Genomic DNA, 25,965 nt, shown 5'->3' on the forward strand with positions numbered 1-25,965 from the left:
TAAAACTACAGGTGCCAATGCAATTGGCTTCGCTTCATGAATATTCAGACCTACATACTACTGCTTCTGACTGGTTCAGGGTGGGGCAGGAACCGTAGGATATGGTTCGTTCCAAACCCAGTTCACTAATTGTTATGCATATAATTTTTATCTTGTACTCACCCACGAAGATAAGCTCATCAATACTCTTTCATATATGTTGGAGGTCCAAAATGCCCTATTGTTCCTTGTTAACCATCCAAGTGCAATGATGGCAACTTGTGAAGGAATCTCTCTTTCATCATGGCTTGAAGAAAACTGAGTCCCAAATCTTTTAATGGAAATACAGAGAATGAGAAGAACAAAAGGAGGAATGAAGGGAGGGGTGGGGATGGTCAGACTCATGGTCAGAGGGTTCTGCAATTGAAAGCTGGAGAGAGAGAGAGAGGTTTATATCTACAACCAAAATATTTGGATAGAAACTTAAGGTTAATAGTCTGATACAACCAAAATATTGACCTCCAGAAACATTGATGGGAATAAGTAGAATTTTTAAATTCCTGCTAGAGTGCTAGCCATGGATAGCTGTTTCCCCAGACAAGACATATACAGCTCTTTTTTTTCATTTTTGGTGGGGTGGGGGTGGTGGTGGGGGTGATTTCATATACAGAGTTCTGTGGAGAATTGGATGGGCTTGCTGATGCCTATTTAAGGTATCCTCTACTACAGATATTTAATGTGATTTGAACTGCGTTTGTGATCACAGCTTTGCCAGTTCTTGAAGTTGCTCCTGCCCAAATATCCACACGTTTGAGATTAATGTCAGTGCTTGGGCAAAAAGATGTGAAGATAAAGCAAAAACCAAGTACAACAAACAATGCAATAACCAGGAATGGATCAGAAATCCATTCAGGGGGTGAAAGTGAAGACCAAATTAGATCATAACCCTTTAAATGCTCAATTAAATGGCACAATTTCCTATATATAAGATCAATCTGGTGATGGAGATTGGGGTCTTAGGAGGGACACATTCAGTGAGTAGCTAGTATTGATCAAACATGCCCCATACAGAGCTCCAGAAATGTGTACTAGTCCTGAAACTCCCAATTGGTGATACCCCCTTATAATTAAAAAAGAAATAAAAAATTCTTTCAGTTTGCTTGTCAGCTATTTGCACAGTTCATAAATTTCTTAGCCCTGTAAGAGTATTTCTGTGTGAATTGATTAAAGAGGCTGCAATACTTGCCTCTGTCACAAAGAATGCATGGAATCCGTAGGGAACCCTATGTGGTAGCTCAACAACTGCAACAGGATCAGCTGACATTGTTTTTGCATCTATTATATTGACTGCAGATTTTCTGCACACAAAGACATCAAATAAGCTCATTAATTGCACATAATATCTCCAAGGAAAGAAAAAAAATATCCCACTTACTTTAATTTCAATTTTATTTCATTCGAACTTGATTTAAAGACTAGTAGTTTCTATTAAATCTCACATGTCGGTCAATATTTAAAATGCTTTAACAGGAATTTTAATGAAACAAGAATCACATTCTTTTGAACTCTTTCAAATGAAAAATAATGGCCATTAGAACATCATAAAGCATTTTCTACAAAACAAAACTAGCAATTCAGTCCCAGGAGATAGTTAAAGGTACAGAAGACACATGGAAGACACACCTGGTGAGAGATCCAAACAATCTATATGGGCTTAAATAACTCAGATTCTCAAATTAAGTTCTCTCGTTTACCAGGAATTGCTATTTCATTCTGATTCTTCACAATACAGGAAGTTTTTGCATTCAGAGATTAGAGTTTCTGGTAGCTTATATAGTGGAAAATGGAGAGATGACATTTCAGAATATTGTAGAGAGACATCACCTCCAACTATCGCTCTATAGAATTGGGCAAACATGTTGTGTGGTGGAACATAGACTAAAGTTACTATAGTTAACACAACAGCATTGGATAGTTGGGAAAAGGCAGAACTGTTACCCAGTTTTCTCATCATGTACAAAGAATATCAAGTACCCATCATCCTCTTCAGATGAGGTACCAGGCTCACGAGGGACAAAAATTGCTTCCGAACCAAATCTTCCATCCCCAAGATCAAATATGCCTTGAATATTCCCACCGACTTCGAGCTTCTTCTTCCCAGTTTCTGGTTTTGCAAGCAGATCAAATTTGATGATTCCCGTCACCTTTGCAATGCTGTCCAGTATTGTCCCATAGACAAAACGTTGCTTCCTGAATTTGCAAAAATAATTAACAGAAAGAACAATAATGAAATTTGGAAGTCCTCTACGAAATGATTCAATAACCGAGGAGCATGAATAGCATCTCGTTCAATAAAGTGATCAATATCCTAGAGAAGAAGACATCATTGATAGAAAAAATGTCGTGCAGAATGGTTTTGCTCATTTAGAAGGGTAAAATAACGATACATTTGCAATGAACATGGCATAAAAAATTAAACGGGAAAAAAAAAAATTCCGAACTCAAGCCTATGTGATGACATGAAAATTAGAAGCTCCCTACCAATAGAATGCACTAATAATGTATGTCAGAGACAATTCAAAAATGGAACATACAACAGAAATATATATATCAGATAATTAAACAACATAAATGTGGATCAAGAATGAAAGAGAGATTTTGTCTTCCAAAAATCTAGCCTTGTCAGTCTATTGCAGAAAAGTAGGTTTCCAAAAAGACATCCTTTCCCATAAAATTCAAAACTGAAATATCTGCCAAATTCAACAAGGAATAGAGAGAAACCTGCCAGTGTAACTCTCATTCACCCGAGGAAAATCAACGGCAGATGTTGACAGTTTCTTTTGTGAAGCTACTCCAGTTTTCAAATTGAATCTCATCTCATATCTGGCAGGAAAAAGGAAGTTGAGGAACACCCAAGAGGGTAAAAAATGAGCTTATAAATAATGTGAGTAATAAGGTCCTACAGCTCATTGCTGAAATTTTCAAGCTTTCCCTTTACAGTTCCGCTGACCATGTCCAGATCTGGGTTCTCAAGCCGGCAAGTGATCAAAACAACTTCATCACCTTCCTCCCAAGCATTGGCTAGTAAGTGGAAGCCACATAAAATTAGAATAAAAGGGCAAAGTAACTCCATGCATTTAATGTTTTCATGACCTAACAAACTTTAAAGCTTTCATTAACTCTATAAATTCAATTGGACCAAGCGCACCCCTTTAATTCTATATATTCAATTGTATCCTAACAAATCAATGGCTCCCACAGGAAAATATCAACATGTCAGTCCCAAGCGGTAGCTTGGCTGGATCAGTGAAAGATGGTAGATTCTAGGGCCACCACTAAAATTTATCAGCTTGATTAATTGCAATAAATTATCGAGAGGACAACATAAACCAAATGTAAACCATGACGTGGGGTAATCCTATAGTTAAATGCAATAAGTAGCTAGCTCGTGGTTGTGTTAAAACTTCTAATATTTCTGGCTTCCTATCAGGGAACTGGCTAATTAATTCTTTCTCATCTAATCAGATTGTTCTTGAAATACACAAAGCAGGAAAAAACACTAGAGGAGAATTCTCTACAATTTTTTTTCCTGCTCATCCACAGACTTGATTTTTGAGAATCTGAGAGGAAAAAAGCAATTTCAAGTGTTGAACCATATTCAGAAGATCAACCATGACAAGAGAGCCACAGAAGCTGTTTCATCAAAGATGTTGGGGCTCGAATCTTCAAGCTAAGAAATCAGTCAACCTCTTTTGAGGGTGTAAAATGGAACCAAAAGTCTCACATAGATGATCAAATAAATATCAAGTTGGTTGGCATTTAGCACCCAAAACAGAAAGAGGGTGACAAGCTAAAAGTGATTCCCATACAGTAAATCCCTCAGCTAGGACTAAGCATTATTTTATCACTATTTTTCCTCTCTTTTCTTTTTGGGACAACAAGTATCACTCGTCGCTCTCTAAAGAATCTGCGACGATAACTAGAATGTGTGGATTTCCCTACATACAAAGTACAACTATCTACTGCAAAAATTGGGCATTAAAGACCTTCTGCAACTCTATTTTATTTGTATCATATTCACTCCCTTATTATACCAAAATATGCGTCTTTCGGTTATAGATACCGAGATTGAAATAATATACAATAATGAAACATCTATGTCTAGTTAGCATATGCCAACCACAAGATCAGCTGCCCCTTTGATTGAAATAACCATTAGGTGACATAAAAGCACACATATGTACATAATTGTACTGAAAGCAATGTATTCTTCAATAACCTGCTTGAAAGCCCCGAACAGAAGCTAATGTATTAGCCACGGCCACATACAACTAAGAAAAACCACATCTCAAAACCTGCACCCAACTAAGGGCCTTCATATTTTTTGTACTGATTTGGATTGCTGTACCAGGTTTAGCTATTAAAAGTTCACTGAGATATGTGCATAGGAATGATTAAGCCAAATGGAAAAATGGGTCAAGTGGACTAGATTATTTACAGGACGGGCAGTAAAAGTAAAGGAGAGAGCTCACCATTATGAAAAATAAAGCAATTTGGAAGCTCAAACCATCTGATTTGAAGCTCATCCTTAGCATATCGTGGAAGTATACCAAAGCGAGCTTTCTTTGTTGCATCAAATGAGAAAATTAGCTTTTTGTCCTTCACCATTTCCTGAAAAAAACAAGAAATGCATTACAATTTGCTCAAATTTAATAAGAATATTGGTGTCCCAAATATTGTAAAAAAAACTTACCCCAAACAAAATGGTGAAGCAGAGCAAAGTATGAAAAGCCAAGAATTTCCTTCTTTTCTATTTTTTTTCGGGGTTGGGGGTGGCGAGTGGTTTGGGGTAGAGAGACTGGGGAAAGGGTGAGTAGGAAACAATGACTGCAAAATGCTTCCCACAAAAACCAATATACAGGCAGGAGTACTATCTCTGGGCATTTTGTAAGCACAGACGCATCCACTGCAAATAAGCTACCAGTGCATTTATGCTTTTTTCCTGCCTCCAATGTCCCAGAATCCTCATATTAGAGGATCCTCTCAATTTCAAGTCTATTGGGAAAAGAAAATGTAACTTTCCACTTGCCATATTAAAGGTACCAAGGAATGAAATATTCCAAATAAAAAAGATCCATAGACAAAATTATTTAGGGTTAAAAAATTCTAATAGTTTTCTCAGTATAGGAAAACAACTCTAATCTTAAACCACCAAAGGATTAATACAACATTATCCAAGAAAATTGAAACATAAATAAAGAAATCATAAACATGAAATCAATTTGAATAAAAATGACAACAATCCAAATTAAACCTCAAAAAACTCAATACTAACGCAAAGTCTTAATCTTTAGTAGTTTTTGTCACAGTAACCGCAAGAGGCAGTCTAAAATTTCCCATGACTAAATTAAGGAAAGAAATTCCTAAATGTCCTATATGAAAGAGCTTGGCTGGACAGCAGGGATATAGCTCTAGTGGGAAAATCCCTGAACCATAAAAACTAACATCAATGGGCACATCGGAATTTACATTTACATTGAAGCAACCCTAACACGAGATTGCTCCCGAGAACAGAGAACCCTATCTGTGCCGCCGCTTGGCCGGGCTGCTCCTCCTCCCCTCCCTTCTTCTTCTTCTTCTTCGGTCTCTCATGCCCGGGAGGTCGCGATCCACCCTAGCTGCCTCCCCTTTCCTTCCTCTCCCGTCTCTAATCTGATGGTGGTCTTGCCGGGATCCATGATCCTCCCTACTGGATTTGTTGGCTCCCTCTTCCGCTGGCCAACTCTGGCCTGCTACTGCTCTTCCAGGAGTTGCTGCTTGTTCGAGCATAGTTTTGTCGCCATCAGCTGCTCCGACTTGCTCCCAAAAAGACTTATTGGCTCCTCCCCCCTCCACCGACGCTTGATGGGTCTGCTGGCGCTCATCCTTGAGTCACAATGTCCTAGTGTGCTTTGGTGGCTGACCTTGCTATGCTCTCCTTCCCCCCCTCCTCTTGTTCCATGGCAGACCAACGGCGTCCCGACGACTTTGGCATGCTCTCCGCAAGGTTGCCAGTTTTGCACGGCCAACAGCCGCCTCGCCGACTCCCTCTAAAAGGCCGGCGCCCCCCTTCGCGGCTGTCACCTTTGCGAGGTCAGATTCTCTCTGTCTGTGGCCCTCCGCAAGGCCCACGCCCCATCATCGTGCCTGCCGTTTCCGCTTGAATCCCGATTCACGTCTTGATGGCTGGAAGAAGTTGGGATGAGACCTATTGATAGGGTTTCGTGGAACCCTACACCCTACCTCCATTTTTCCTAGTTTGCCCCTCCTCCTTTGGGCTTCTGGGTTCCTGTTCATCCCATGTGTGCTTTTGAATTGTAAGTTCTTGGGCTTTAGCCTCTTGTTTTCGGCCTTGTGGGCCTTGTGTAGTTTTAGACATGTCATTTGTGACATGCCTTCCACTCCTCAAGCCCACTGAGCCTTGGTTGCTGTCCTTTTGGGCTTGTAATCTCCCTTTTGGGATACATTTTCTTTTAATGCATTTACTAATTCACCCAAAAAAAAAAAAAACATCAATGGGCACATGACATTAGAATGTGTGCATAAATCCTACTTCGATGCATCATGAAGCTCTGAATATTTTGATATTTTCCTTATTAGTAGTAATAATAATATATAATCATAAGAGAGTCTAAACTTGGTCACAACTCCATTAAAATGGAAATCACAAAAAAAAAAAATTCTTTGGGAGGGGGGATGGCAGGGGGTACCTAGCTGTAGTAGAAAAATCCTTGAACCACAAAGCTAATGCACATTGGCCCTTGACATTGGTAGGGGTCCACACACACCCCAAAACATCTATTATACTATGTCACAGAAAAAAAAAACCTGTATGAGGAAGAGTTAACACCTTTAATATTATTGTGTGGGTAAAACAGGTTTTGCATGATTTGTAACAATCAAACTTTTTCTCAATTGAACAGTACTTCCAGCTATTGTGGGTAGCTTTTCAGAAATCAGGTTATGTGGGGTGGTGATTTTCTAAGGACCCTTGGAACAAGGTTATTTTTTTTTTTTTTTTAATTGAATATGAAATACAAGGATATTACAATCATTCATAATAAAGAAAAATTTATAATTTTCTACTACTTTAACGATAATGGTAGTACCTTTGGCCGGAAGTAAAGAGGGAGATCCATGAAAATAGCATAGTTTTCCGTGATAGCAAAGTCATGCATCATGACAGGGTCCGATATTGTTATTGGTATGGGATCATGCATGAAACCGTCCTTAGAAATGACTCTGTAAGTGCAATAGGGTGGCGTATGTGAATAACCAAATGTAAACATCTCACCTGCAAGCAAGATTGCCACAAATCAAAATCAAGCTACCACATAAACTGCCCAACAAAGTTTGCTCTGAGGATGAGTTTTACCAGTAAATGGGTCAACCTTCGGATGAGCAGTGAAGGAATGTTGCAACCTCTTGTCGTAATCCAACATTCCAAGGGTTTGCAGGTCTCCATCTTCCAGAACTTTAAGGACATCTGTCGGAAGAAAAATGATGATGTTTTAACCTATCCATATCAAGGGAGCTCAAAAAGCAGTAAGTTTGATGAAATCCTACGTCACAGGTGTCTGGTATAGGTATGTGTCAGGAAATTGCATCCACCTGACCTTCCTCCTCACCCCCTCCCAAAGAAAAAAAAAGGATAAGGATATGGGGACATGTTCCCCAAAGATGGGTATAGGCTAAGGAACTTGGGCTAAATAGTCAAAAAAGAGGGTTAACGTATCACAATGAGAGGGAGTTAACTTCTTTGAGTCAGAAAGACGCAGGTGGCTGGGTTTTTTCTTTTTTTTGGGTGGGGGGTGGGGAGGGATCATCTCTGTGCTGTGTTTAGGTGTTTGACTTCTGGTCACCATGCAAACACATACCCTGTACCTGTACCAACATCGTTTGTCATAGGTGTTCCAGGGATACATGAAACGTCGAATTATATTTGGAACAGAGCAAAAAGATTCAGTCACAATACCAATATTTTGATGGTATACCTCGGTTTCAACTCTGGTCGAAAAGAAACTACCAGTCACTTGACAGGTTTACAAGATTTCGGTCAAAATTTCGCAAAATGACCGAAATGTTTTGATCATTTGCTGAAAATGATGGAATGTCATATATAAAAAGCCACATTTCGCTCGAAATAGTCGAAATTGTGCAATTCTTTCCAATTTTATGCTTCTTTGTTCATACTGTAGAGTACAATTATTTTTATTGAACTTTGTATGTTATATGACTAAATTATGTGTAAAATAAGCTATATAAGGGAGAGGATATAGTAGGCTACAACATTCACTAGCAACTTAGAGTCCAAAGCCAAACTACTACTTTAGTTTTTTTTTCCCTTCTAATACTCACATGTATAAACATGGTTAAATAGGAACTTCAGCACTGGCTTATTAGTAGTAGCCAGGGATAGGGGAATCCAAAAACTATGGATAGAGTGTGATTCATATGCTGTGACGGTAGCAGTTACATCTCGTGTGGTCCCTTGGTCTGTTATGCAAAATTGGGTTTTTCTTCAACTACTTATGTTCAATTGAGTGGAAAATAACACATTGTTACAGAGAGGCTAACCCTATTGTTGATTGGTTAGCAAAAGAGGCAGCAAAAAAGGGAGTTTCAAGTACCATAGAGGAGTGGCCAGATCACATGAAAGAGGAGCCTTGGAATGATGCTCATGGTAGACCAAGATACTGTTTTCACTAGGCTTCTGCAGGTGTTTGGATTGTTTTCTTTGCTTGGTCAGTTCTTCCCTGCTGATGGCAATGGCGAAGGTGGGATGTGCTATCCAATTTTTTGTTGATGTAGGTGGATTTTCCCAGTTTGTAAATTCTTCTTCTTTTCTCTTTTTAGTTTTTAATATAAATGATCTTTTAGCATAAAATAAATAAATAGGAACTTCAGAAGTTTCAACGCAAAAATTCCATCATTTGGGCACCCAAATGGCCATTTTGAGTTGTGACATGAGAAATGGGCCAAATTCTGAGCCCATTTCGCAAATTTCAACGATATAATTCGGTTTCGGCCAGGGTCAAAATCTTGGTCAAAACCAAAACTTGGAACCTTAATTTGGAAGGACATATAAGAGCTTTCCCAATATGACCCCAAAGAGTAAAATTTTCAAATTTCAAATTTCAAGAGACACATAGTGGCTCAGTTTTAACAGATCTAGACAAATATAGAAAAGGTAATAATTGTTGTCAAAGCGTTGCCTAGATGTCCAGGCTCCTTGGACACCTTGTTGGTGTAACTTTGCATCCAAGCCCCCCTCTGATGCCTTGGGTCGCTTAGACATCATGACCACTATGAAGGCAATAGAAAACAGAAAATTTCTCTCATAGTTATCACGCCATCTAGATGATCCAAGGCGTTGGAGGGGACCTAGACACAAGGTGTCCAAGGTGCCCTGATGTAGATCAATAGATAAGAACCAGCACACCAGCAGCCGACTAACCAGGCCATTGAGCAGCCTATGATCCACTTTGGTGGGAAAAGAACAATAAAAAAATAGAGGGAAGAAAAGATGAGACTTACAAGGTTTATCTGCTTCTGAAAGTGCCAGAAGTTTACCGTGGTGATATACGAGAGCCGTATTTCCTGAACAAGGGTCACAAATGATTAAGTCATTTCCAGTACTAAACATTCTTAGATTCATATGAAAATCAAGGATCAAACATGCTTCCCAGACCTGTAACAGATTATAGATACAGAAGAATGGTGTTTAAATCCTTTTCGTGAATATCAAATAAAGCCATTTTTAGACAGGTCAACAGTCTTACCTGTCCCAGTTCCATAGGAAACATCCAGCACTTTCAATTTTGCTCGAAGAAGTTGCATATTAACCATTAGTAGACCAAACAGACCCTTAAGGTCCCCAATCTACACATAACACAATGAAACATGATGACTATAGGATCCAAAGAATACATAATCAAGGTGCAATTACTAAAGATTTTTTTTACCCTAACTGTAGAACTGTAACAAGTGGGCTGCCATTTACCAAATAATTAACACAGAGAAAATCGGACAACTAACTATAAGGTTGTTCCAAAGGCTTGTTTTGAAATGTAATTCTCCAAGGTTGTTCTAAGCTGGGCATGAATGATATCTATGCTCCAGCTTAAGGGGGAGTATAAAGTTGGTGTCGGTCCTATGGGGGTATTATTGTAATTTTCTTTCTTACTTCTATCCTTAAGTGTAAACTACAGTTAAATCATAGTCTTAAGTTGTAGATCCGGGACCTAATTGTAATTTCTTGCTATTATATCAATATATAAACATCCCCCCCCCCAACGGTTTGGGTATTTTGCTACTCACTCAAACCGTGGCAGTATTGTCTCTTCCGTTTGAAATCTCGCTTCTCTTTTCTCTTCTCTCTTCCTTATGTCCTGATATTGATTCAGGTTCACTTACTGTCACAGATAATACCAAAACCAACCAAGTCCGGAAACTATGGCTTAGAGCCAGTGGTATAGTGATGCAGATTAATTACCAAAATAAGCTTGTTTTATTAGGAATAAGCTTAGGGTTGGGTTCCATACATGTTGGGCCTTTGATCCCATGTGTTTTTAGTGTATTGGGCTACTTTTATGAGTCTAAACTAGAGGTTCTAAGGTTGCATACGGAATTTAGTGATTTGTTTCCTTTTTCTTTAGTTTCCTTTTTAGATGGGGTTATTTAGTTTCTAATTTCAGTACCTTTCTAGTTTCTGATTTTCAGTCACAAGTTAGTTTCTATTTCCAGTTTTAGTAACTAAAGGACTTTCTATTTTGTAAGTTTCTAATTTTAGGTTTAGTAACTAGGTGAGTTTCTAATTTTTGTTTCCTATTTCAGTTTTTGGAAACTAAAGTTAGTTTATATTTTCTTGTAATCCCATCATTATTATAAATAATGGAGAGCTCTCATCATAGAGAGACGATTTTATGAACAAAAAAAGATGCTACTGCGTTTCTCCTCTGAGGGTTCTTTGTGTTTGATCAAAGAAGAAGGGTTTGGTGTTTGATCCAAGCAATTCCTTGCGGCGTGAAGCCCAGGAGGTTTTCTTCAAGCTTTCTTACTTCTTTCAAGTTTGTTTTCAAGGTTCTACTGCTGTCAAAACAATCAGGTAAGAGTTCTAATTTGTCTACAAAATTTCTGGGCTAAGGTTCTCCATTTTATCTACTGTTGTCCTAGCTGTTTTGGGAGTTCTGGCCATCCGATGGCCTTCTAATTTTGATCAAAGGTTAGTCCTATTCTGAAGGAAGTTCGATCCAATTTTGAGGCTAATCAGACCACTGGTTCCTGCTGAAGTGGACTGTTACTCAGTTCTGGCCGGTTATGGATTTTGCCCAGATCTGAATTCTGAATACTGTTTAGTTTAAATCTGTATGGAACTTGACTGCTGCTATTATTCTCCAATGGGTTGGACTTTCAAATCAGTCCTTAGATGTGTTATTAGTTCCTTGATAATACTCTGCTGAAAATTCAGAAGTTAATGCCAGATTTCAGAACCTACTGTCAGAATCGAGTTCTGATTTGGTTATCTGGTCCTGATATGTTTTGATTCTGACCCTACTTATTCAATTACTCTATTTTTGTTGCTGGAACTTCTAATTGTTGATGCAAACTCTGTTTCCTGAAATTCCTGATTGTGGATTTGCTAATTTTGGTTTCTTCAAGGACTGTTGACAGGTTTAAGTTGGACTGTTGTTGTTGTTTACTATTAGGGGTTATTGGTTGTTCTTTGGTTTAACTTTCCTGCAGTCTTGGGTCTGGTTTGGTTGTCCAATCCTTTCCTACATTATATAGTTTGTTAAAACATCAAAAGTTACTTATAATTAAATTTTGTTTCTTATTTGTTTATTTGCTTATGGCTGTCGTTCCAAGGTATGAGCTAAAGAAAAATCAACTTCCTAAACTAAATAGAAATTAACTCTAGCAAACATGCTGTAATCTGACCTTCCTAGAATGGTTTACCAATATACCTTCATAAACTTTGACCCTCCAAAAAACTCTTCTTGTTTCAAGCGTGATGTCCTTACATAACGTGAAACATAGGTCGCCTTTCCATCTTTAATACGCAAACCATGAATCATGCTGCAATGATAAAGAAATTACGTCAGTTTAACCAACAAAATTGTAACAATAAATCCACCCAAAAAAAAAAAAGTAAAAAACAATAACTACAAAATATGTTCCAACCTATCTCTTCCCTTCTTCTTATTGATCTCCCTTCTCTGGTTTTCCCCTTCCCCCCTTTCTTCTTCTTCCATTGTCTCTCTTTTATTTTCTCTCTTCTACTATTCGTCAGTTCCATTCCAGTAAGGTATTGAGGCTATTCTCATAGGTGTTCTCACTTTTATTTAAGTTTTATGGACTGTGCTGTTACATCTATACTGATATATCAGTTTCTGCAGGTTTTCTGGTTTCCTAGTCACCCACAGTTTCTGATAGTTCAATCTCTCTTGCTGTTTTGACTTCCCTCTTGTCAGTTTACGATTTTGAAGTAATATTTAGTGTTCTGTCTATCTTCCCCTACTGTTCCATCCATCAAATGTCACTGATATCCACTGTTTTGCAGGTATGATTCACGGTTTCTGTTAACCTTCTAATTCTGGCTGCAGAGAAGGACAATCCAGCCCTTGGATTGATCCCTTCTTTTAGTATGATAATCCTCCATGTTACTACTAATGTAGGAATGGATTTGACAACCAAACCAGACCCAAGACTGCAGGAAAGTTAAACCAAAGAACAACCAATAACCACCAAATAGTAGACAGCAACAACAGTCCAACTTAAACCAGTCAACAGTCCTTGAAAAACCAGAATTATTAGATCCAGAATCTAGAATTTCAGGTAGCAGAGTTTGCACCAACAAATAGAATTTCAGCAACAGAAATAGAGTATTTGAATAAGGTCCAATTAGAATCAAAATATCACAGGAATAGATAATCAAATCAGAACTTGATTCTGACAGCAGGTCCTAAGATCTGATAGTAATTTCTGGAACTTCAGTAGAGTATTATTAAGGAACTAATAACAAATCTAATTACTGGTTAGAAGGTCCAATACAGTGGAGAATAAAAGCAGCAGTCAACTTCAACACAGATTAAAAAACAGAAATCAATTCTGGGCAGAGAACACTATCAGCCAGAATTGAAGAAAACTCAGAACCAGACAAACCCCTGGTCTGATCAGCACCAAACTTGGATCGAGTCCCCCTCTGGTTGATCCTAACAACCGACCAGAATCACAAGGCCATCGGGTGGCTAGAACTCCCAACAGAATAGGTCGACAGAATAGGGAAAAACAGAGATTCAGAACCTAGAAAAATTCTGCAGAATGGTTCAGTTACTTACCTGTTCTGCTGGAGAAGATAATCCAATAAAGAAAACCACAAAATAATAGCAACCCACTCGGACTTCTTGCCGCAGAGTGTCGATTGGATCAAACACCAATCCCTAGGCCTTGATCAAACACAAGGAACAGCCAGGGGTACCAGCGGCAACAACAAGAGAGTTGTTTCTTATTAGTCAAAATCGTGGCTCATAAAAAAGCCATATCCTTTATTTATAATGATGAGGAGGGTTTAAAAATAATAGTAACTCAGAGTTACTAAATCTGAGTTACTAAAAATTGATTACAAGAAGTTACTAAAAACTGGAAATTGAAATCTAATGAAAATATAAATTAATCTTGACAGAAATTAGAAACTCACAATGACTTGAAATTAGAAACTAATTTAGGAATTCAAAATAGAAACTAAATAACTAATTAGTAACCCCATCAGCAGCCCAAATCGTGGGCTGACTTGGACCAGATCTGGGTCGACCCAGTCAGCCACTTGGGTTGACCTTGGTCTTGGTTCTCCTTGTGTAAACCCTTGTTGATACTACATCAGCTCTCCCCAGCTTGAAAACATTCAACTCCGACGAATGGATAAGGGACATGTAGCGCTCATACAAGTCGGGATCAAGCCTCTTGAAATCATCAGCATGAATCCAAGTACAGTCACTACGGGGACGGCCTTTCCACTTGACAAGAAAAGTGTGATAACTAGTGCCACGGCAGGAGGTCTTGTAATTATCATCCAAGATGTCTTCAATAACTTCAGAAGTGGGTGGCTTCAGCTGGGGCAACCTCAGCATTTGCTCCGTGTCTCCATCATTCGAATGATGCCCAATATAAAGGTGAAGATCAGCCACATTAAACACGTTGCTTATGGTCATGTCATCCGGCAGCTCAAGCACATAAGCATTAGGTCTTATACGTTTCAGCACCTTGTACGGACCCATCTTTTGTGGATGTAGCTTGGTATTGACACCCATCTGAAACCGTTCAGGATTTACTCAAATCATCACCATGTCCCCGGGTTTGAACTCCACATAACACCGATGATGATCAGTAGAAGCCTTATACACCTCATTGTTCAAGGCAATACGTTGTCGAACGTTGGCATGCACCTCAGTGATATGACGCAAGAACTCATCAGCTTCAATACTAACTCAAGCCTAGGGTGGAAGTGACATAAGGTCAATAGGTCGCTTAGGTTGAATTCCAAGCAAGATCTCAAAAGGAGTACGACCTGTCGTCCTATTCACTGAGCTGTTGTAGGCAAATTCTGCAATGCCAAGAATAGAAGGCCATGTCTTTTCATAGTCTCGAACCAAACACCTCAACAAGTTTCCCAAGCTACGGTTCACCACCTCTGTCTGTCCGTCTGTCTGTGGATGAAATGCATTTGAAAAATTCAGCTTTGTATTTGTCTTCAACCACAATGTCTTCCAAAAATAACTCATGAACTTAAACATCACGATCAGACACAATACTAGTTGGCAGCCCATGTAGTCTTACTACTTCCTTGAAGAAGAGCCTTGTAACCTGATAAGCATCAAAAGTCTTACAACAAGGTATAAAATGAGCCATCTTAGATAAACGATCCACAACCACCATAATGGAATCATATTGTTCTCTAGTAGGGGGTAGTCCAAGAACAAAATCCATGCTAAGATCAAGCCACGGTGCATGAGGAACAGGTAGTGGGGAGTATAAACCTGTGTTCTGTATTCCTCCCTTTGCCAACTAACATACACGGCATCTCTTGATCACATGATCGACATCCTTTGTAATGCATGGCCAATAATATCGATCAATCACCTATGCAAGAGTCTTATCTTTCCCAAAATGTCCTAATCCTCTTCTATATAACTCCCGTATGATGTGATGACGTAGGGAAGAGTTTGGGATACAAAGCCGTGTGCCAAAGAATAAGTACCCACTATGAATAGAGTACTTTAGGTGCTGCCCACCTTGTTGTAACTCCACAAAGATAGTGCGAAAATCAGAATTAGATGCGTACTCACCTCGTATATGATCTATGTTAATAACATGTGCTGAAAATGTATTAAGTGTGAGCACTTTCCGGATAAGTGCATCAGCCACTGTATTCTCTTTTCCCGCCTTGTACTTCATAGCAAATACAAATTCCTGCAAGTAGGCTACCCATTTGACATGTCTATGGCTAATCGACTTCTGTGAGTGAAGGTGCTTTAAGGCCCCATGATCAGTGTACAAAATGAATTCCTTACCAATGAGGTAGTGCCTCCAATGGTGTAACACTTGGACGACTGCATCAATTCTAGATCATAAGTCGAATAACGCTTCTTGGCCTCATTCAATTTTTCGCTATAAAAAGCGATGGGGTGTCCTTGCATTATCACTCCTCCTAGCCCAACATGTGAAGCATTTGTAACTACCTCAAATACTTTGTCAAAATCTAGTAGGCGTAGGATGGGTGCCTCTGTCATCTTCCTCTTCACAAGAGCTAAGGCTTTGGTCGCTGCAGCCGTCCATTCAAACTTCCATTTACTAGACTTCATACATTCAGTGATGGGTGCCATAACTACACTGAAGTTCCGAATAAATCTCCTGTAGAAGGAAGCACCACCACTCGATTAGCATCCTCAATCAATGGCTCCAATGGGGTAAAGATCCAACGCACCTCGCGATTAACGATCACGATCTTCTAATAGTCATTAACAAATGATATGACTTTGATCAGAATAGGATGGTGGAGCTTCACAAATGAGATTGGGGCATCGATCAATTCTTCAGAAGCATCCTTCATCAGATCGTCCAATTCATCTCCAACATCGACAGCAAAGTTTAATGTAATGGTCCCTAGATTGGGGGCACGGTTCTCGAGGTGTCGTCACAATGTCATGAGTAACGTGACCTTGTTGTCCGTTGGGTTTCCGAGTACGTGACTCTAGGGCATCAAGTCTTGTATTAATGTCCTGGAGGGTAATAGCTTGTGCTTCCCTTTCTATCTTACAAGCAACCAACTCTTCTCAGAAAGCTCTAGCCACCTTCAATGTCTCTTCATTCAGTCAAAGTAATCGAGTCCACAGTTCAGGTGAGGGGGTGGTGTGAGCGACCATTAGAGTAAAGGAGTCGATAGGAAATTCACTCTGATACCAGATAATGCGAGGCCGGTGGGCCCCAAAAATTCAGCTAGGATGGATATAGGCCCAATTAAATACTTAGGAGCTAAAGGCTAGAAATAGTGGTAATTTGATAATTAAAAGAACAAAGGTTATGGGAGGGCCTAGATTTATTGATTAAGGGTAAACTAGGAAGGGAAAAGACTCAATGGCAGGCTATAATAAAAGAAAGAGAGGGTCATTAATATGGGAGGTAAAACAAAAGGACTTTAGAAGAGGAGAGTAACGTATAAAAGGGAAAGGGGTAATCTTGGAAAGTCAAATACTTAGTGGCAGGTGTCAATAGAAAAGTAAAGGAAGGGTATTAATATGAAGTAAAAAAATACTACCACAAAAGACAAAAAACACTAAAGGACAAAGAATTAAAGAGACAAAGATAAATATACCTTAAGTCCAAGAGACAAACAAGACAAAGGGGAATTAACTTGTGAAGATAGGAAGGGTATTAAGGGGAAGAGGGCAATAAAATTAAAGCAAAGAAGAATCAAAGGAAAGTGGGATAAAAAGGGTTGTCTTCTTCAACCCTTTAACAACGTATAGAACCAGTAATAGCTGGCTGCTCTGTGACTCACAACAGAGAGGTCTTTCAGGCATGATATTCCAAGGTTTGAGTTGCCTAAAGAAGCCCTACCCTCGACCAAGGTCTCAGGCCAAGCTGTTCACTCACAGTGGAGATCGATCCAACATATGGGTTGTTGCAAGTACCCAAAAACAGGGGTGCTACCAGAAAGAGAAAAGAAGAGAAGTTGGGAGGGAAGAAGAAGGGGGGGCACCGCCCAACAAGGTTTCAGCAAAGGAATTTACTTGAGAAACAAAGACAGGAGAAGAGAGGGGACATAGGGAATCATAGGGAAGAAGAAGAAGAAAGGGGGATGGGGGTTGTCTCACTGGACAACGAAGGAATAAGAGATAGAAGGGGAAAAGAAGAGATCTCAAAGAAGAAGGAAGGGGGTAAGGAAGATAGCCGCGCAGGGTTCTCCAAATTCAATTCATTCTTCATTAATCAACTAATTAATTCCTTGGTTACATGTCTTGCTTATATTAAATCAAAATAAAAACTCTTAAGACTAATATAGAAAATCCTAATTGCTTCCTAAATTAAAATCTAGTAAAATAGAAACACAATAAAACTAAAATTGAAAATTTCTACTTACCTAATAGCTACCCTAAAAAAACCTAAAATAAAAGAAAACAAATATTTTCAAATAAAATAAAATCCAAGAATATTCTAATAATCTTGAACCTAAATCAGTAACTTGGAACCAAAATTGGATCTGGGTCTTAGTCTGGGTTTTGGAGCGGGTTTGGGTGGATCCATCGGAGTGTTGCTGCATCACCATTGATCTCATAAAATTCAGGGCTGGATTTTCCCCATCGATCAGCAGCCTTATCAGACCATCCAGCTGTCCCTTGAAATGGAGGAAAGAAGCTTCAAGAAGAGAGGCCATCAATCAATTCAGCAAGTGGCTTAGGTTTTAGTTTCCTTTTGTCTTGTTTGACAAGTTAGTTTCTATTTTGTTTCCTTAGGTTAGTGTCCTTTTATTAGACAAAGTCGTTAGTAGTTTCAATTTTTATATTTCTTTGGTCAGGTTTAGGAAGGTTTAGCTAGTTTCTAATTGTCGAAAAGTTTCTAATTTAGAAAGTTTCCTTTTCTTTGTAACAATATAGGGCTATTTAAAGCCCGTCGATTTAATAAAGAAGACAGATTTGAAGTTGTTAAAAATTGAGTTAAACTCATGGCTGAGATAGCTGAAACTTGAGAGGGTGAGATGCCTAAACTTGAGAGGTGAGATACCCAAACCAATCACCATTTTCTCCCCATTCTCACCTCCTGTCAATTCCCTTTTCTATTTCTTTGTTTTCTTTACTTTGTTTGTGAGTGTTTTGAGAGCTTATCCCAAGACCATTTGAAGGCCTGAAGTTAATATACAAGATCAGTTTGAAGCACAGCCAGGCCAAGGATCGACAGCAGCCATTGTCAGGGTTTTCAACCCCAATCGATCCTCCCTAGTTTTCTCAGCCTGCTGCCCAAATTCAAAAGCCTTTTTGAGGTTTTGTTCCCGGCCTTAGGAGGCCCCTTCGACCAGCTTTTGGTCCCCAGTGGATGGAGGTCAGTTGCAGCTGTTGCAGAATTCCACCAAAGTTTCCTAATTGGGACCTATCCTCACATCTTCCAAATCTGAGATCAGATCCCAGGGCCCTTTTAAGGGTTTGATAAGGACCACAAGCTCCCACTCTCGGCTACAGGTATTCTCCCATTAAAGAACTAGAAACCCTAATCTAAGCAGATCCGTTACACTGGTTATTTTCTCCTCTGTTGCTCTACTTCCAGCCATCCTTTGGGGTTATTTTGGGGTCACTAATAGCAGTGCTGGAGCTTGGTCTGAAGCCTAATAGAGCCTCATTGTGTGGGTTCACTAAGTTCTCTCAATTCATCCCAGAAGTACAGTTTGTGTAGTTATTTGAATCCTACGTTTGAAACTGTATTCTGAGATTGAGGTCGAGTTTGACCTTCAACTGGGGTTGTTTACCTAGTGCATCATTCCTTGTGGTCACTAAATTCTGTTTGTACTAAGTTTCTATTTTCTGTTAGTACCATCATAGTAAGAGAGCCGTTTGATCCAAATATCATCTCATCCGGCCATTGGATCTGGATTTATTTAATTTCTCTATTTCTGCAATATCTGTTTGGATTGCTGTGTTTCTTTCCCATGGGAATTGTGTTCTATTTTTCTTCACTTATCTACCCTAGAACATATCAGACATCATTATAGGAATTAGGAATCCAAAATGACACATGCATATACATTCAAGAGATAAGTTTAAGACAGTATCAGAAGGAACTAATATTCAGGTGCTAGAGCAGAGGTAAAGATAACATGGGAAACAGAACCGCAGCGTGCTCAACCATAAACACAGAGAGTGTTTCATAACCAAAATATCCTTTGGACCTAGCAGTAAACCAGGCCCTATATCATGATAAGCTGAAGAAATCAAAAGGAACTAGTATCCAGGCACCAGAGCAGGGGTAATATAAAAACATAAGCAGAACCAGGACCACAGTAGGATGAATGATCATAAACCAAAAATACTGAATGTAATTTGTCATTCAGATGCAGATGGATGGAGCGAAAAGGACTAGGGGCAGACCAAAAATGACCATTGAGGAGTTAGTAAGAAGAAACATGCAAAAGTTAAGTCTTCACCCAAGTATGGTATCTAACAGAGCTGCCTGGAGGGCTAAGATCCGGGTTGCCGATTGTTCGTGAGTGGGATGTCCCAGACCTTTTTTTTTTTTTCATACGGATCCATGTAGCCGACCCCATTTAGTTGGCATAAGGCTGAGATGTGTCGTTGTTGTACTGAATGTAATTTGTCACCAGTATGTCAGATGAGACTTGGCAGTAATTCAGGCACGTAATCATGAGAAATCGGATTATATCCTCTCCAGCCGTGCTGGAGGCCCAGCATGCATCCAAAGGCTGCGAGGACCCGGGCCCGCACCCCAAGGTCCTCCCAGCCATCGGATGCATACTGGGCATCCCAGTGACTGGATAGGATCTGGATCCTGAGAAATTGGGTCTTAGATACAAGCATTAAATAGTCAGTAAGACTCTTAACATTTAATTGCAGTTAAATTAATCACAAGATTTAAATGTAATTTGTATGTTACAAGGCTAACACCAATTCATGTAACAAAAGAAGAAATGGAAAGAAATACTGATAGCCCTATAACCCTGAAGGCATGATGGGTCTTGCAGATGATTCCAAGAGATTTTATTTTGGAACATTATCATGCAGCAAAAGAAACTCCCTGGGGGAAAGTTGAATGAAATTAACAAACATCTCCTCTTCTGTTGTGAAGCAATGAAGAGAAAAACACATACCCATCTCCATCAAACCTGCACATAGACCAGACAACAAAATAGGCACAATCATCACCACAGAATTACTGAACTCCAGAGTGCAACATAAAATATAATCATCTGTGCACGCACATGCAAGCCCATGTGCGAGCGCGTGCACAGACACACATAACTGTTTTCCAAATTAAAGACTACAAATTACAAAATTAAATCCAGAAGAGTAAAAATAGTAGAGCAATTTTATCAAATATCAGTCCAACGAATCTAGAACAGATTTCCCTAGAAAAGAACTCAAAAAAGCACATCCAGAAAGTAGGAGTCCATGTTAAGTTGTTTGGAGAACATTTCTACTTCTTTATTTTGAATATTTTATCCGAACACAGGAACTTGTCATGGTCTTGTTAAAACAGTACAAGATAAGGAAAATAGATGTACCAGTGATATCCAGCCACTGGACGGAACTTTGGATTAGGACCAACCCTGACAAACTCCCCATTCAAGCACTCCTGTGATGCAAAACACCCCGTATTTACATGCATTATCAGTACCAAAAATAAAATTTAAAGGTTAAGCCTCAGAATTTGGTCGAATTTTTCCAGTATAGTGGCAAGCAATAAAGAAAATTATAAAGATACACTAACAGAATCCCAAAACAAGGCCAAGCAACGAAAGATCAATGAGCTGTTAAGTGCAAAATCGACACCTCTGAGATCTAACTAAGATTCTTAAATTGAACTCATCTTAAACAATCAATGAATGTTTGGGAGAATATCAGAATTTCATCCAAAGCATGATACTACTAAGGTCAACCCCGTACATGATTGGAAAGGAATTGATAAGGAAGCAAGGGAAGCTCTTGGAAGGAATCTAATAATTTTAAATATAACATTTCAAAACAGAAACTAACAGAAGACTCCAGTAAACATCAACAGTCATACGAATCAAAACTGTGGAGTAAAACTTCAATAGTGCATCTTCATTCCCTGGGAAGAACAGGAGACAAGCCTTCAGCACAATTCCTTTCAACCATTTATCTTTACTCAGAATAAAGTTATCAAAAAAAAAAAAAAAAAAAGCAAAATAAACAAAACCACTAAATCATGCACAAAGGCATTAATAAGCATATTAGTTTCTACTGGAGAGCAATATTTTACAGTAGAAGACTAAGCAGGGTCTCAAGAACCGGCTAATCAGATTGGGAATCGCCAGTCACCAATCCCAATTTCTGACGAGTCGATAGAGCCGATTACGGGATAAAAACACCAGAATCGTTAGAACATTCCTCAAGTATGCCGATTCTAGGGCTTTTTCAAATTGATTCAAGCCGATTCCTATCCGATTCGGACAATCACTTCAAATCAGGGGAAAGGAAAAACTAAAACAGAATCAAATATTCCACAGAAGCTTGAATTGGGAATTCACAAACTTCCAGAACGACACTAGAAAATTAACTTAACGTTCTCTCTCACCGGAATATATCCATTAACAGGAAGATTCTGGCAAGGTGGAGTCTCTTCAATCACCGGGGCGAAATTCCCAGATAAGTAGTGATGAGGCTGTGAAGAATCGTACATCCACTTCACTATCAGCTTCTCCACAAAGTCGACGAACTTCGAAGCGATTCCTTTACTTGGCTTTGGATCCACCACCAAAATCTTTCCGCCATCTTGGATTTGTTTCTTCTGTTTCTCCTCGCCCACCATTGCTTCTGAACTCTGCTTCTGTCAGTGTATGTGGAGAACCCACTTATCCTCTCTCTATGAAAAAGAAAATCTCTGGTCCTTATGATGACCACCAAATCCATCCGTGCTGGGAATTTTCTTACGGTAATATTCATGATTACGAAAGCGCCACTACAATTCAATAAAACTACAATTATACCATTTTGCGTTTCTTATAGTTCTTACTCGCCGCAACTCCCAAATGAGATCTTTGATTCGATTCCTGGGAGGTTAAGCTATGTCGATCTGTTTCGACTAATGGGTCTGCAGTTCCTTGCCCAGATCGATAATGGCGTAATTCCATTTGTGCTTCCAACAAAGCCATTGTAGGTCTGGTCTCAAATGTTGCATCTTCATCTTCTTGTTCTTCCTCTGTCTGAGTTTGAAATCCATTGTGGGTTTGTCATCAAATGGTGGTTGCATCATCTTCTTCTAATTCTTCTTCCTCTTCGTCTGAATTCGATCTTGTGGTTATTGCAAATGTAATGTGTCTGAGATCATTCTGTTGATGAGCTTCTCTAAACTTTTTCTTGTAATGTGGTGTTTAAATTGCTCAGAGTTATTCTCTCCTCTTACACCCTCTCTTCCTAAATCACGTGGGTCTCTACATATAAATTGTTCGTTTTGGTATAAAAATTGTCTGCAGTCTTTGCGTTGATGTAATGAGTATCGGCTCGGGAGTCCCTTGAAATGTGTGTATAGATGTTCTCATTTGTCCGATGCTCATCACATTTTACCATTCGCTACAGAGAATGTGGACTCTTTGTTTTGACACCCCTTTTCATATACTCAATGACTTTGTGTGGGAGATGTCCATGGGTTAAGTTATTGATATCAATATTGGCCATGATCAATATTGATACGTTTCATTGGTATTGATAAAAATGTGGTATCTTTTTACTTTTTGGCTAATTTAGATGGATGTTTAAAATGTATTGGTATCGCCATATATGTAAATGTGTCGATCCCCTAATCATATAAAATATAAGGGAAAAATAAGATTGTCAGGGGATTTTAGGCATGGAACTTGCACCTAGACACAAGAAGGGTGAAATGGCCGTTTAGTAATCAGTGAAATGAAAATTCCCATTTTGTTGGATTGATATGCTTTCATTGGTTTCACGTTGGTGCAAGGACCATGTAGTGTAACATTTGTAATCAGCTGCTTAGTGTTGTTGATTGGTGCATAATGCAGAAGAACACTTGCTCTTGGGAGCTCTATGGGATCGAGACTCCCCCATTAATGGTTGCATGGAATTGTAGCCTAATTAGGTAAATGATAGAAGTCCACATCTTGAGGTTGATGTTGGAGAACTTACAAGTGCTTGGTGTTTTCTGTAAAATTTAGAAGTTTAAGGGATGGTCGAGTATAGGGGTGTCAATTCTTAAACCGAATCGGTAAAATCGGTCGGACCGAACCGATAACAACACGAATCGAACCAAACCAAAGCCTTATTGGGTCGGTTCGGTTTGGAGTATTGCAACCCCAAAACCAAACCGAACCACACCGAAAACCGGATGAACCCGAAACCAAACCGAAACCGGCTCAAAACCCAGACCGAAATTGAAACCAAACCGGTAAGAAACCGAAACACTCCAAAATTCATTAAAAAAATCAAGCTTTACATAGTTTTGTAAACATTTGTATGGAAAGTCGAATCCAAACTGGACCAAAAACCAAAACCAACCCGGTTACAAATCGATTTAAGAAACCGAAGATAAACTGAAACCAAATCGCACCGAAACCGAAACCGAAACCAAATCGAAATCGGAATTTCTTTATTGGTTCGATTTCGATTTCAACTTTATCATACTGAAACCGACTCAATCCGAATTAAAATCAAACCAGACCGACCGATTGACACACCTAGTCGAGTAATTCATCGTATGGTAAATAGGACGCACAAGTGTGAAAAGTTGTTTGCCTTTGCGTGGTGTTACGTAACTCTGTAGAGACCGTCAATGATGGGATATTATATTTTTTCTGAACCAGAAAAAAAAAAAAAAAAAAAAAAAAGAAGGAAAGAGAAAAGGGATTTGGGGATTAGAGAAATCAAAACTTAACTAAAGATGGCTTTCCTCCGACAGCCCATGTGCATGGAAAAGAAGGGTAAAGAGAATCCTCTCCGCTTGCACAGATTATTGCATTAATGCATTAATAAAGGGGAGACTATATAATAACATTCCCAACGGAGAGGGTGGGGGTAAAATAGTTTGTTCATGTCTGCCTATGTTTAAGTGTAGACAGACGTAAATTAGTACTTTCTTTTTCTCAATTTAAAATTAAAAAAAAAAACTTTTATAATTTTTATTCTAGAAAACTTTAGGGAAAAATAAGTCTAAAAAACATTGTGACTAATATGCTAGACATATTGGAGGATGAAATGATCATGCTACCCCTCATGAAAAGTAGAAAACCCACTCCTATTGGTGCTTCATTAGTGGTCCTGTTGGTCCCTGCACTAGTGGTGAGGCAATGCTGTATTTTGGGGAATCCTTTCCCCAAGCTTTATTACTAATTTCAAATCATTTCATATGTGGATATAAAATGTTCATTTTTTTTTACATCTAAATCCCTTGAATTTAAAAAAGTAAAATTAAATATTAAATATAAAAAACATTATAATAAAATATGGAAAAAATTAAGTAAGTTATATAAATTGTTCATAATATTAAGTCAAACTAAAACCAAATCATTAAGACGAGGTTTGATTTTGATTAATTTGAGTTTCTATCCTTTTCAATTTGTTTTTTTATTGGGTTGATTTACAAGTACTGACTACTAGCATATACTAGAAACCTTTAGATATTAGAAGTTCACAAAACAAATCCTTGGGGACAATAGTGGTACAAAGCAAGCCAATGCATGAGGCTCCCACTACTGTCAGACCTGGGAAGGGCAAGTGTACCCAGCCAAAAGTTTATTAATATGGGCAAGTTTGTGTGCTTCCATATTCCTCCTGTAGGATTTAAACTTGCTAAGGTCTGCTATCAATAATAATAATAATAATAAATAAATAAATAAATAAATAAATAATTTGTAAGGCCAGGTTGATAATGTCTTCATCAATCACCATTGCCAATACCTTCCTCTTTGTTAAAGTTCTCTATGAATTAGAATTGCCATGTGAGTGGATCCTAGTGACAACTGGTAAACAACGTGGTGATATAACCCATTCATACCTTGTTGCAATTAGCTTGTGACTTGTCATCAAGCTCACTCAAAAGTTTTTACCATTTCCATACTTCCATGTGTTTAATATTGATGAGGGTATTTCTTCCCAACCACAGCACGGGCAAGGACCGGTCCTAACCATGCTACACCTCGGCCCTCCATTAGGTTGTGTTGCCACCTCGGCTCGGTGTCAACAACAAGGTTTCTAGAAACATGCTTTCGTCCACCCTTGCATTCAAGGAACGTAATCCCTATTCAGAATGACAGGACTCTATCCACTACATGTCACCATAGACATTTATCCCTCACACAGTTGGCCTTTCTGAGATAAGAGGGGAATATTTCCCTGGAATACCCTAAGACCTGGAATATTCCTAGAATCACAGAGCCACTCCCCTCAAGGACTCTACGCCTAAACATGATTCTTCACAATCGTTTCCCACTCTCCCTCTATCAGTAGCCTATAAATACCATGACATGGTTTTAAGTATCTCCGATACCGATACGATACCCTCCGATACGTATCTTAAATTTAGTCGGTCGATACGATACACATAGATACGATACATTTAATTTTTTTAAATCATTTCGTATCGATATATATCCTACAATACATACCGATATGCATCAATACACCACTAATACACATCCGACATTCCTCGATACGACTCTATGAAAAATATAAAATTGAGGTAAAATGT

General features: G+C 38.8%; 1 protein-coding gene across 1 annotated transcript; it reads right to left on the reverse strand.

The window, feature by feature from the left end:
* Positions 1–428: 428 nt before the first annotated feature.
* On the reverse strand, positions 429–22,115 carry LOC122064477 (carotenoid 9,10(9',10')-cleavage dioxygenase 1). Its single transcript, XM_042628181.1, has 14 exons — positions 21,838–22,115; positions 20,804–20,874; positions 20,390–20,404; positions 11,985–12,096; positions 9,801–9,900; positions 9,556–9,618; positions 7,394–7,504; positions 7,128–7,312; positions 4,512–4,650; positions 2,943–3,060; positions 2,761–2,862; positions 1,978–2,229; positions 1,226–1,337; positions 429–769 (listed from the first exon to the last, which is right to left on the reverse strand). Exons 1-14 carry the CDS (start codon positions 22,069–22,071, stop codon positions 740–742), a joined length of 1,644 nt encoding a protein of 547 aa, XP_042484115.1. The 5' UTR covers positions 22,072–22,115; the 3' UTR covers positions 429–739.
* Positions 22,116–25,965: the final 3,850 nt, after the last annotated feature.

The sequence above is a fragment of the Macadamia integrifolia genome, unplaced genomic scaffold, assembly GCF_013358625.1.
Source record: "Macadamia integrifolia cultivar HAES 741 unplaced genomic scaffold, SCU_Mint_v3 scaffold1665, whole genome shotgun sequence".
Lineage (NCBI taxonomy): Eukaryota > Viridiplantae > Streptophyta > Magnoliopsida > Proteales > Proteaceae > Macadamia > Macadamia integrifolia.

Bases quoted from the DNA above. Each gene is read 5' to 3' on its own strand.
- LOC122064477 (XM_042628181.1), bottom strand. From the start codon at position 22,071: ATGGTGGGCGAGGAGAAACAGAAGAAACAAATCCAAGATGGCGGAAAG. The intron at 9,901-11,984 runs GTATATTGGTAA...TGTTATGTGTAG, and splicing joins GAGGGTCAAAGTTTATGAAG to ATTGGGGACCTTAAGGGTCT. The intron at 9,619-9,800 runs GTAAGACTGTTG...ACCCTTGTTCAG, and splicing joins TTCCTATGGAACTGGGACAG to GAAATACGGCTCTCGTATAT.